This window comes from Miscanthus floridulus, chromosome 6, assembly GCF_019320115.1.
Source record: "Miscanthus floridulus cultivar M001 chromosome 6, ASM1932011v1, whole genome shotgun sequence".
NCBI lineage: Eukaryota > Viridiplantae > Streptophyta > Magnoliopsida > Poales > Poaceae > Miscanthus > Miscanthus floridulus.
This window is the reverse complement of record NC_089585.1, coordinates 122,636,506-122,650,352: the sequence shown is the minus strand read 5'-3', so window position 1 is coordinate 122,650,352 and position 13,847 is coordinate 122,636,506. Positions and strand designations below refer to the sequence as shown.

The following is a 13,847-nucleotide window of genomic DNA, read 5'->3' as shown; positions in this document are numbered from 1 at the left end:
TGGTGGTGGTCTCCGTTGAAGCGCGCAAGAAGCTTGTGCGGTGCTCCGGAGAAGTGCTTGTGAGGGGCATTGTGCTCGCCCCGCGGGAGCCGCGAAGAGCAACTTTAGTAAAAGCGTGTCATTGAGCTACCCTCACTCAAGGGGTAGGTTCTTGCGGCACCCGATGTGCGGGCTTAGCGGGGGATGCTAATTAGCCGCTGAACCACCAAGTGAGCGGTCGACACAACGGGGACTAGCGTGTTGGCAAACACGTGAACCTCGGAAGAAAAATCATCGTGTCAACTTTGTTCTTCCCGTTGGTTTGCATCCCCATTACACAAGCTTGCAATTACTTTTATACATGTTAAGCTTGTGTAGTTGCTCTTGTAATTAGATAGCTTGTGTAGCTTGCTAATTACCTTCTTGCTTGTGTAGCATAGAAGTAGCTCCCTTGCGTGGCTAATTTGGTTTTAGTAACCTTGTTAGTCACATTGCTTAGTTTGTGTAGCTAAGTATTTACGCTCTCTAATTAGGCATTGGTTGCCTTCTTATTGAGCATTGCTAGTGAGCTTAGTTAGCTTTGTGCTTTTGCTTACTAGCATGTGTAGGAGCTCCTTTGTTGCTTAAAGTACTAGTGGCATAGGTTTGTGTAACCTTGCTCCTAGAATTGTTTAGGAGAGCTCTAGTTAGCCCTGCACCTTTGTTGCATAATTGTTATCTTTGCAATGTGCTAGTGAACATATATAGTGGGGTGTAGTCTTGGCTAGACCGTTAGTTTAAATTCCGCATTTGTATCGGTTAGCCGACGCGATTAAGTTTTAGAAAAGACTATTCACCCCCCCTCTAGTCGTCATCTCGACCCTTCAATATGATCTAGCTATTTAGTGAGTACACTATATATATATAGGTAGTTATTATCTTATTTACTTAATTTGTAGTTAGAAAGTACTTATTAGGTATTATCTATCGTCTAATTTAGACTAAATGACATGTGTTTCGTTACGTGTTTGAACTAGATGTACAACTTAGTCACCATATATTATGGAGGCACCGTTGAAAGCGATATATTGAGTTTATTGACATGCAAAGCGTGCCTGTGCTATTCAATGATAGGCCTTCATTTAGTGAGATGGTTGCAATGGCTCGGGAGAAGCTGCATTGCCTTGAAGATGATGGCATTGTAGTTGATGGTGTACTGCACCTAGGTTCTCCTCCCAACATATTCAGGCGAATGATCTCAATTGGTTGTGCGGATCAGTGGGAGAACTATGTGAGATCGGCTATGAAGAGACTGCTGCAATGTTTGGACGTGGTTGTACGTCGGGTGTTAGTTGATCCCATCTCACATGCCATTTCATTTGTTTCGTGTGTTGAATTATATAATGTCGTACGTCGTTAGGTTTTATTTGCAGCACGTGTTCACATTTCAATACGTCCGTATCATTAAGTGGAATATTAAGACCATAAATAATGAAAACGACCACATAATGAAAAGTTCAATACTATACCACATTACACAACATATTAATACTAGAAGTACATGCCGACAGTAGACATAGGGGCAAATGCACTTTTAAATCCTCAGTCTGAAATGTACTAAGTAAGCAACTCATCATCTGAGTACCAGTCCTCTACTACAACCCTGTTGCCGTGGCTAGGCTCACCTACGTTTCTCTGACCTGCCTGTCGCCTGTAGTAAGCGGCCTCCGCTTCATCTACGGCCGTTGCGGCCTGAGTGAAGAACGCGTCATCTTCCTTCTCCACCTGTAAGCCCGTCTCTACTAGACCGATGAACTTGCTCAGTCTGCTAGTGTCTTCCTCTGCCTGCTCCGCTTGCAACCCCATCTCTGATAGAGCGATGAGCTCGCTCAGTCTTCCAGTATCGTCCTTAGCCTTCTGCGCCTGCAAGCTCGCCTCTGCTAGAGCAATGAGCTCACTTAGTCCGCCAGTGTCGTCCTCATCCTCGTCTCCCTCATCAGACAACACAATCGATGAATGAATAGTGCGACCAACTCAAGATCTATGCTCATCTAACTTCTTTTCCTCATACCTTGCACGAGCCAGCTCTGCGACATGTTCCTCGCTGCAATCAATCCCTTCATGTATAAAATACAATCAGTTAGCAACGTGATTATATTTCATTTAAAATCATGCAACAAAAAAAATACTTTCAAGCACTCACTGCCACATAATGCAACAATATGCTCGTTCAAGACCTGTATCTGTACTCTTGTATCCTCCCTTGCCGCATTCCTTGCCCTCTCCTTCTCTAACGTCATCCGCCTTTCCAATCCCCATTTGTTAAGCCCAACATCGATCAGGTTACATATACCGCGCTATCTAGCAAACTCACGCATCTTTTTTTTGTGATGTTTAACGAATAGGTTGATGTAGTCAGGTGCATATCCCATCTTTCGTACAATTACTTACCTCTTCTTCAGTTCATCCAAGAACTTAGCTTGACCATCATAACATTCCCACCTGCATTTCCTAGTGCTCTGTTCAAACAACAAATTCTATCATATATGTCTTAGTAAAAGAAACAAAATACGATTTCATGTTTACCACAAAAATAACCAACCTCATCATACTCAACCATATGGCCGTAATAATGGCTTATTCCAAGCTCCGAAGAGACTAGGCCATAGTTGGATTTAACACCACATTCGCACATGACAGGAGGTGCTTTGTAAATTACCCTTTCTTTCTTCTTTTCCTTAACCTTTCGTGGTTCTTTCAGACATTAGTTCTTAGGACCATACAACCACTCCTTGAAACGACACTTCACCATTGAAAACATCTAAATAAGTAGACATTAGTACATGAACACATATAGCTCAACATTTCAACACATACACTTTGCACTTACTTCATACTTATTTGGACACATAAACTACAACGTATTGTCAGGGTTTATCACAGCTCGATCTCCACAATCGCGCAGAGGAGGTTCCTCGAGTTGTCTAAGTGCGACTAGGTGCTTCTCCTTAGCCGTCATTGGTGGAGGGTTAGGGGGGTCGAACCCACCGCTTGAAGTGCTCACGTGGATGTCTCCCTCTAAACCAATCGTCGAAAAGGAGATACCTAGGATCAAACTTGTCTGCACCGTCGATTCACTGAAAGAAAAAGCACCTCTCATGGTTCTACACAACGAGATTCCAACAAAATATTAGTAGCATACTTACACAAATAAAGAAAAAGGATAGTGAAAACAATTTCTTATATTAAAACGATTGCATGTGTAGAAGCAACGCGCCACTATGTCTGGATGTTTCAATTGAAAAACATGGACCGGGAAACCACAGTCACAGTTAGGTATAGGGAGGTCAGGAGGGATGGGGATATCTTTGCTAGACGCGTCGGGGTATAATTCTCGAGGATGACCCCGTTTTCGCCAAAACTCCTCCTGAAATATTTCTTGCATCTAACAAAATAGATGTAATTTAACAAACATAAATCAAAACATCACAAATAAATGTCAATGAGAACCATAACTACAATACAACCAATTTCGTTCTAAGAACCCAAAGCAGTTAACATTAAACCATATACATAGGGTTTCTCATTTGATGCACAACAATGAACACATAACATAACTACATGCGTCTAGGTTTGCTAGCTTTTTCACGCCTTGGCATCATCCTACGGTTGTATAATACATATATTGATGGATACAATGAAACCCTAAGTGATGATGATTATTACGTTCAAAAATCCGACTAATACATACCGAATCGATGCGAAAAAAACTAGGAGGGGAGCGAGGATACCTTGCTCTCGAAGATCTATAGATCAAATCAAAGTTTTCAAGGTCCAATATGCCGATTCGTGAGGTAGGGTGAAGTGGGGAAAGAAAAAACATGAGAGGGAGGTGAAAGAAGAGGAAGAACGTTTGGACAGGAAGGTTGGCCGGGGTTAAATGGCAGGAAGCTCGGCGCCAGTCACTCTGGCGCCGAGCTCACTGTCGTGTCATCTACCGTGCCCAGGAGCTCGGCGCCAGAGACGTGTTAGCTTGGCGCCAGCACCAATGGCGCCGAGCTAAGGGTCTATTTTCTGAATTCTTTTCGCCAGGAGTCTATTTGTGAGAAACTTTTAAAAAAGGGCTAAAATATAAAAAAATTCGGTACAATTCACAGCTATATAAGTTTGGAAAGGAGAGTTTAGAGGTAAAAGATAATGAGATCCTCGTAGCATATTTTTCTAAATTTTCCCCTGTGCTACACAGTTTAGGCTTACTAGGGTCCCTTCTTTTTTACAAGAAAAATGGAACGGTATTAACCAATGACAAAAATTATGGCGCTTTATATTAGACTTACAAATTACCTTGGCACTTTTCTTCGAAGCAGCTATACTAATCGTCCAACTTAGGGCCTGTTTGGCATGGCTCCAACTCTAGATAGAGCAGCTCCACTCCAGAAATCCAGGTGGAGCTGGCTCTGAGTAGAGTTGGAGCTGTCTGTAGGGGGTGTTTGGCTAGAAGGGTACTCTCAACTCCAGAATGGTGTTTTATCAGTATGGATTGACCACTTTGCCCTTGGTTGAACAGACCCACATGTCATCCGCAGCTCTCCCCACTCAACTCTCTCCCTCTCTCACTGACGAGCTGACCCTGCTCGTCAGCACCTTCTTCTTCCCACTGACGAGTTGACCGAGCAGAGCCCTCGCCGGTGTCGACCGCCAGCGCCAGGGTTGGGGCAGAGGCTGCGCCTCGCCCGCTCCCGAGCCTAGGCAGGGCGGCGCTTCCGCGTCCATGCCGGATTGCCGGGGTTGCTTGCAAGAGCCCGCACCGAGGCCGTGACGGGGCAGGTCGAAGGAGCCCACGCCGAGTCCGCGCATCGAATCTTGCGCCGAGGACGCCGCCGGAGGGGAATGGAGACGAGGTGGCAGCGGCGCGCGCGCTGCTCACGCTGGCCTTGGACTTCCGCAAGCGGGGAGTGGAGTGGCTCACGCTGCTCACGCTGACGCTGGCGCCGTGGAGTGGCTCCACGCCCGCCAGTAGCAGGAGGGCGGCGGCGTTCGGGGGGGCTCGGCGGATGGGCGGGGCTCGGCGGACGGGCGGGGCTCGGCGTTCGGCGGATGGGCGGGGCTCGGCGGATTCGCGGAGAGAGAGAGGGAGGGAGAAGGAGTCGGCCGCACGTGGGTGTGGGAGGCAGAGCGAATAGAAAGAAAAACGGTTCGAGTTGTGTAATCAGTGGCAATTACGGGTAATTTCACCTCAACTCCACGTCTAGATCTATTTTGGCCAGTTCTAGAGTAGGAGAAGAGGTGCTCCGAAACTCCACCTCCATTTGCACTACAGCTCCATGGAGTTGGCAGCTCCATGAAGTTTTGGAGCTGGGGTGTTTGGCTGAAAAATTAGTTGGAGTTGCTGGAGTTCAGCTCCAGAGCTATGCCAAACAGGGCCTTAGTATATCGGAGCTTAATTCTTAAGCAAAACATGCACTTGCTTAGGTGCCTTTGTGCATATGCAAATATTCAACCCAAAGCTCGTTCCGGCCATGTGCTCTGGCTTCCAGAGATTTAGGCCATATTCGCTTGAGCTTATCAGAGACCAGAAGGCATGGGCGATCATATTACACTATGTGAACGCAGCTATATAAATTCACTCACGAAGCAAGCGATGTCCACGCGCATTCGGGTTTGAACGAACGCATAGTAAAACCTCCGATTTCCCGCCGTTCGTTCTTCCAGATAACGGTCAACCGCAACCATGTGTCATGTGTGTTTGTGTTCCAGCATAACATTTCGTTTCATTAAAGCAGGACCGAAATGCTTTTGGTCTAAAGAAAACAAAAAGAAATGGTAGTAATATCGCAAAGCCTGTGAAATGAAACGAAATGAAAAAATTCCGCCTGAATCGGCCCCCCTGAATCCTGGTCTTATACTCCAATCAGAATCTAAGTTTTGGTCGCAAACAGAGCATCATTGTTTTGTAGTGGTAGAAACTCTCAAATCCTGTGGGTTACGCGACTTACTTCGTCCGTAACCTCGGACTGAGTCAGGACAAACCGATCCCGGGCCTGCTCTTAAAATAACAAAAATAACACACGAGCTCGCGAGGAAATAAACAAATCCGGCGCTCCCCAATCAAACGCTTCAACCAACGCTGCTGCGTCTTCTGGTAAGCGCGCGCCTACCATTCGGGCAGGGCATTCCCACTCGGCGACCGTGTCTTCCTCCTCGTGCTTGGCTACTTACACACACCATCGCCGTCGCCATCGCCACCTCTGTCGACTGTCTCCTTCTCCGTCTGTTATTATATCCACTCTCCACAGGGGCAGCGGCAATAAGTTCGCGGGCGCCTTTCTCTCCTCTCTGCCCCAGCCGCCAAAGAGCTAGCAGCTAGACAGAACAGCACCACCAGCAGCGCCGGCGGTATATAAGAGGCTGAGGCTCCGTCACCCATACCGAATTACCAACCCAACCAGACCGCACCGGGCGCAAAACCGCGTGGAGGGATCGTGGAGTACCTGCGAACAGCACCAGCGAGGCCTCGGCCGACAGCGCTGAAGCTCTACCTAGATGCCTGCCTAGCGGAATCTCTTCTTCATTTCCGGTGGTATAACAAGCCATTGAGGAGAGCAGGCGGGGAGCTTCGATCAGGCAGGCAGGGGCGTTGCAGGAAAGTGAGCTGAGAGAGCTTCATTCATCATAGTTCACCCATGGTTGTGCAGAAGCCGTGGCTGCCCGTGGACCTGCGGCTGCCGGCGGGGCCGCAGGCGTCGCTGGGGATCCTGGCGTTCGAGGCGGCGGCGGCCATGTCCAAGCTGCTGTCGCTGCACCGGTCATTGTCGGACCAGGAGGTCTCCCGGCTGCGCTCCGACGCCATGCGCTCGCCGGGCGTGGCGTACCTCAACTCCACCGACCAGGCGTTCCTCCTCAGGCTGGCCTGCGCCGAGCTGGTCGTGTCGCTGGACGCCGCGGCAGCCGCCGTCGCTCGCCTCGGCCTGCGGTGCGGCCTCGACTTCGGCGGCGTCTACGCCTGCCTCAAGGCCGGCGCGCCCGACGCGCGCCTGGACCCGCTCGTGGCAAAGGGGCTCAGGGTGAAGGCCAAGAAGATGGAGCGCCTCGTCGCCGCCACGGCCAAGCTCTGCTCCGAGATGGAGGCGCTCGACGAGCTGGAGTCCGCCGAGCGGAAGATGAGCGTCCGGGGATGGAGCCGCCTTAGCGGCCCGATCCCGCAGCACCCACAGGCGGCTGCGGCGGCGGCGGCGGCGGCCCAGCAGCAGCAGCAGCAACTGGCCGGGGATTCACCCGGCGCGGAGTCGCTCCGGCAGGAGCTCAAGACGCAGCAGCTAAAGGTGAAGCGCCTCAAGGAGGAGTCGCTGTGGAACCAGAGCTACAAGAAGGCCGTCGGGCTCATGGCCCGCGCCGCCTGCGCGGTGTTCGTCCGCATCTGCTCCATCTTCGGCCCATTCGTCCCTGGCCTCCCGCCGCCGCTGCCGTCGGCCACCACGGACAGCGTCCAGACCCGGCTGTCGAAGCTGCTGCACCTGCGATCGGGGAAGGCGAAGGCGTCGTCCGGGCCGATCACGCGTCGGGACGGCCCGTCCCGCGTGCACCCGCCGGTGACGAGCAACTCGTGCCCGATCATCGGGCGTCCCCCGCCGGGCCAGCACAAGTCCCCCACCAACTGGCGCAAGCTCCTGGACGCGCCGCCCAGCACCGTCGGCGGGGCCGGGCTGGACCAGCAGTACGCGAACGTGATCGTGTCCGCGGAGGAGCTGCTGCGGATGGAGGCCGAGGGCCGCCAGGAGGAGGCCGCCGCGGAGCGCGCCGAGATGTACGAGATGCTCCCCGCGAAGCTCCGCGCGGCGGTGCGGTCCAAGCTCCGGGAGTGGTGGCGCGACCCGGGCCCGCTGGACGAGGCCCTGGCGCGCGGGTGGAAGGACGCCGTGGACCGCATCATGGCGTGGCTGGGGCCGATGGCGCGCGACACGGTGCAGTGGCAGGCGGAGCGCAACATGGACCGGACGCGCCGCTTCGACGGCGCCCCGCTCGCGTACGTGCTGCAGACGCTGCGGTGGGCGGACAAGGACAAGGCCGATGCGGCCATCGTGGAGGTGCTCGTCGCGCTCAGCTGCGTCTGCTGGTACGAGGAGCGCCGGCGAGGCTCCGTCCGTCTCGGTTGAATTGAACCGTTCAACGCCTTCTCGCCCTCGCTCGCTCGATCGGATCGGACGTGGTGGTCCGGTTGGGCGTTTCTTTCTTCTTCCTCTTCGCATGCGTTTGTCAAAGCTTTGATTTGAAGAGTTGATTTTTTTGGGCCGGTAGTAGAAGTGTAGAAGTTAGAAAACGTGGTGGTGCGTTCAACGGGTTAGGAAGGAAGGAGACAACACACGACTGTACTGTAGTAGCAGCAGCAATAGTTGAAACGGGAAATCGTTGATTGGTTTGCACGTTAGGGTTGCTGTCAGCGGCTTGACGCCGACACGTGGGGTCTCGCTCCCCCCTCTCCCGTCGGTGTCATGCCGGTGACAGAATCCGGTGTACAATACATAATGTCAAGAGAAAGTAAGGATTGTGTAATATATATTGATTCTTTGAAATTCATCTGGTCTAAGGCCCCGTTCGCGTGCCCTTAAATCTGACTTGATCCACTTTTTTTTTATCTAGAACAGTGTTTTTCTCTCACAGATTCCTCCAGAATTCCTCCAAACAAACGGGGCCTAAGTTTGGAACCAACCGTCCTTTCCTTTCCTGCCTCCCAACAAAGTGTCGTCCTAGCCTTCAAAATCTGTCCTACAAAAGAGTAGTAGTACCAATAGGAGTATCACTTCAGCTTCTTATTATTATTTTTGGACTAAAGGCACGAGATAGTGCCAATTTCTATTTATAAAGGAAGAACTTTAGCTTCTTAATAAGATAGGTGTGGGTGTGGCACATCTAAATTTACACCATTTGTAGCTGGTCGTGCTTTATTTAATTTATTTACCGAATACAACAACTGACCTTAGTGCATGCAAAATTCATTAGAGGCGAAATGGCGATTACACACAAAACGCATGCAAATGTCAGTTACCGCTAAAGAGGCGCATCTACGTCATGTTTCTTGATACTCATCTACACGGTAAATCAATAATGGCTAGATGATACTCTTTTTGGAAGTATGGAATACACTATATTAATGGTAGTGTGATTATCAGCATGTTCGTTGGTTGGTTTTCTGGACTGATAAGCCCGGCTGTTGCTGGTTTGTTGTGAGAGGAAAATATTGTACCATGGCTGAAACCAACAAGCGAACAGGCTGTATAGTTTCACTGACAACTGTGGGTCCGTGGCCTCATTGGATTTTTTTTCCTATTCCCTCTGTTCAAACCTAATTGAAGAATCGAACTTAAGATTTTTTGTTTTTTCTCGGTTCGGTAGCTCTAGTGTTATAATTGAACCATATTCCTTAGGGTCACTTTTGCACTGACTTGAGAGAGTGTACTACGTATATGTATCCAAATGCTCTCAACTCTAACTCTCATAAATCTTTTGTCTTGGACCTCCGTTAGTATGGTCAAACATAAAAACAAATACCGGAGTAACACTGCATCAAGTGCTCCAAGCACCTAGGTCCCACTTTTTTTGAAAGAAAACCATGGGGCAAAGTCCCCAGCCACCGAATAGATTAATTAAAGACCAAAAACAAAGGGCAAGTGTTACAAATGTTAGCCAAGGACTAACCAGAAGGACTTATCTCGAGCTAGAAAAAGGAAGATTACAACTTTCGTAGCCAATTCATAATTACAGGGTGTAAAGAGGGCTTCAGTCTACATAAATGAAGCTTAACTTCATTTATAGAGTTGCTTCCAAGATAAACCTAGGTCCCACTTGACCCTACAGTATCTTAAAATTCACGAATATCCTTGCATTCATACTTGAAATCCAACTATGAGACCAAGATTAACCAAGTGACTGCAATGTGACTAACCAATGTCATATATACACCCTGCGAAACACATGCTAGTCATAAACACTTACAAAACCCTAAATTCGGAATTGGGGCCTAGATGTGTTCAAATGCTTATTCTTGAGTGAAGGGACTATGTGGTTTTGCTTCTTGACATCATCAGAAGCCTATCTACACGTTCGGGTGTGAGGAATAGCTCATTTAGGCGGTTTTAACCATGTTTAATTTTTCATTACAAAAAAATTGAGTATCCGGTTTTGCAAAAGATGATATTCAAATTTTGGGTGGTTTTGTTATCAGTTCATTTAAACTGCAGGAAATGCCCATTCGACCCCTCTTAGGTGACACCTATGTCCCTTTCATGAAGGTTGCATGTGAGGCAAAGTTTTCAAGGAAAAAATTGGATCGTGTGGGGTACACGACAACGCGAGCATTGGTAGGCGAGCATTATATATGCGCAAGGAGCAGAGGAGCGCATGAGAGCTAGAAGTAGATCCGGTAGGAAGGGGAAAAGGTGTGGATGGAAATGATGAGGCCGCTCCAACGCTAAAGCGGGAGTTTCTTGGTACGTTGGTGGATTAGCCAACTTGGTGTCTTGGATGAGAATGATTTCCATCGTTTTCTCTTTCTTAGAGCAGGTACATTGCTACGTGTCAGCAATTTCAAAAGCCGTCTCATGCAATAGCACATAAAATTTTTGATGACGCGAAGGAGAGAGAGTAAGGTGAGAGAAAGAGGCGGTTGTTTTGTGAAGCAACCATCTCATGGGCAAAAATTTAGAACTATGAGACACCCTCCGTCTCTCTGAATAACTCAATTCCTAGATATGCCTTAAGTCATTTTTTAAGTTTGACCAAATTTATAGAAAAGGGACAACAATACTTATGACTCAAAATGAACACATTATGAAAATATATTTCATGGTGTATCCAATGATACTAATTTGGTGTCATAGCTCTTGGCACTTTTTATAAATTTGGTCAAACTTAAAAACATTTGACTTAAAACCACTCTAGAAATTGATTTATTCAGGGACATAGAGAGTATGATTTAACATTAGTATGCAACTCACAAACTTACCTTTGTTGATTGCATAAATTAAGAACAATCGAATTACTATAATACAACTTAAATAAGATAACTTTGTATGAATTGGTTTGTTCAATCATCTCATGATTACTTGGCATTGCATAAGATCATCTACAAAAATAAATGTACTGGACCTTAACTCTCCATCCACATTAGCAAACAATGGCATGGCAACCGAGTTAATACTATGAAAACTATAATAGTTTCAAGGGTAGGTCTAACCTACGAAGGTGTACTACCGAAGTAAGAAAACGGTGGCATTGAAATCCCGTTTTGGTAACTGACTGAATTCAGTTGTTACACACTACCATTGCTCCTAATGGCATCGCGCCCAACACACTTCACGTTCACATGCTTATACAAATCACCGCAGATTAGTAGTTGTAGGAGGCCATAAACAAATTGCTAGTTCACTGATTAGGCGTGCATAAAGAAGCATTATTTCTGAAGGCATCTCGAAAGAAGCCTACAAGCAAATAAAAAGAAATGCCCCCCTGCCGCCGCCCTACTCCGAGGCGGAATGGCGTAATTCACATGGCTCGAGAAACTAGATTACAATACTTTGATTAGGGCAGTCTCAACGCTAGAAATTATATGTAGTTTTATATCTATTAATTTTTATAGACACTATATATAGAAATCATAGTTTCAATGGATAGTTTTCAATTAATTTTTTTTATCTAATCATATGCATTCTCTCTCCATTCTCTATCAATTACATCCCTTCATATCTTGGTTCTCGTGTAGACGTAGTTTCTAACTTAGACCCGATTTCTACGATTTTTGCTCTCTCTCTTTAATAACTATCTTGTTATATCAGTAAAACGTTTAGGTGGTAGTACAATTAATGTCTATAGAAACTATGATGATTTCTGTATTGAAAGTGTCCTTACTCTATTTCGCATTTGCGCAAACCATGCCTCAGAAACAAGTTAATTGCTGGTCAAAGCAGCAACAGCCTACCAGTAGTTAGTAGGTAGGTCGGGCCGTCGGCCTCAGGCTACTACAGCAGGGACATGATTTTTTAAACCCTAACAGTGACGAGCGGTCGCTAATCCTGTGCGTGCGAAGGCTTATCTAAGCACGCACATCGTGCAGCTGGGGTTTAATTTCAGTCAACCATCGTTATCTCTTCGTATTATTTTGAATATAATCCCTGGGATCGTCAAGACGCACTCGGCGCTGGCCGCATTTGGTGGCCACCGATCGGACGGAGACGGAGACCTATTGTTGTTGTTCTTGGTCGAGCTGTGCATGCAGTTGACGGCCAGAATGGATGGGCATGGGCATGCAGACGACTAGTATGAGGAGAGGAGGACAGGAGCAGGAGGCGACGACTCGGGAGAAACGTGCGCGTAGATGCAAACATGCGCATATGGTTAATTGGGTTCTTGATCCGTGTGCGCGTAGATGCAAACATGCGCATATGGTTAATTGGGTTCTTGATCCGTGCTTTGATCAGGGACATCCAACCATATATGGTTGGTAGGCCCCCAGCCACATAGCGCTATAAAAACACAGAGCTAGGGGCCGGCGGCTCTCTTCACGAGATTCACCGTGAGCAGCCACATCGCCCCACCAACAGACCCTAATCCGATTTAGAGGGTGCGCAGGCAGTGACAGGAAGCTCCATCGTCTCACCGCCATCGGACTGCGTCACCGGACTCCATTGCTACATCCCCACCGCCTTCACCGACTCGGACCGCACCACCGCTATCGACATGGATGGCTCCAGCAGCTCCTCCGCCAAGCCCTCTGACGGTCAGAGATCACTGCCCCTCTCCCTTCTCCTTAATCTCGTACTAGTAGATGTTTTAGGACTCGCTGATTATTCCAAATACAAGTACACGTGCTAGATCTATGGCTAGTGATCCTATGTTATGTCTATCAATGGTATCAGTCGCCTAACTAGGCGTAGATCTAGCGTATCGAAATAGAAAAAATCGAATAACAGCATTTAGAAGGAGGTGATAGATCCATTTCGGATCTAAGCAGAGGGTTCATTGAACCCTAAACCCAAATCGGGTGAAGAACAACAGTAAGAACAGAGTCCCGGCTTCAAGAGAACTCGAACCGAGCCCTAACCCGTGAAGAAACCGCACGAGGAAGCTGAACAGTAAGGAAACCCTAACCCTAATCTCGATCTTAACCCCATCCAACCCTAAATCGGATAGATCCGTGAAGAAAAGAAAGAAAAATTCAATTATAGAAGAAAAGGGGAAGGGGAAGAGGCCTACTTTGCTGCTGCACCGCGCTGCCACCTCGTCGGTGCGCGAGAAGAAGGGTCGAGCCGCCGATGCATGTTGAGCGGGCGCGTTCTCTGGCCAAGGGCGCCACGGGCAGGCCGCTCGATGGTGGCGCGCTCACCCGCTGGGGAGCGCACGCCGGCGACGGCGCCGTCATCCCCTCGCCTCACTCGGTGTTGTTGCGGGGCTGAGAGAGAGAGGAGGAGAAGAGAATGGCGCTAGGGTTTGAGGGGGCGCAGCCGGCCGGGGGTTTTTGAACACCCGAAATCGTTGCCTGGCCGTCAGATCTGGATGGACGGCTGAGAGCGCATTGGACCAGAATCGGCCCAAGCGGGAGAGAACTTTCCTAGCCCAGGCCCAGGTTGCGGCCTGGGAACGAGGGAGGTGCCACGAGCACATGCACGCGGGGCGCCGCCGCTGCCGAGCCACGCCCTGTTACTGCTGGGCCGCTCTTTGCTGCTGCAGGCTGGGCCAAAATGAACAACAGATGCAGTTTGAAGTTTATTTATTTTCAGAAGCAGATTTGAATGAATTTTGATGATTTTCGAAGGTTTAAAATTTCTGGTAAAATTCCACCACCGTGTTACTTTTTTCCAGAAAGTAGATATGAATATGAAAATGCTTCTGAAAAGTAG

The 13,847-nt window shown here is 48.5% G+C and overlaps 1 protein-coding gene across 1 annotated transcript; it reads left to right on the top strand.

Moving 5' to 3' along the window:
- The first annotated feature begins 5,891 nt into the window (after positions 1-5,891).
- On the top strand, positions 5,892-8,530 carry LOC136459409 (protein PSK SIMULATOR 1-like). Its single transcript, XM_066459271.1, has one exon. It carries the CDS (start codon positions 6,642-6,644, stop codon positions 8,109-8,111), a length of 1,470 nt encoding a protein of 489 aa, XP_066315368.1. The 5' UTR covers positions 5,892-6,641; the 3' UTR covers positions 8,112-8,530.
- Positions 8,531-13,847: the final 5,317 nt, after the last annotated feature.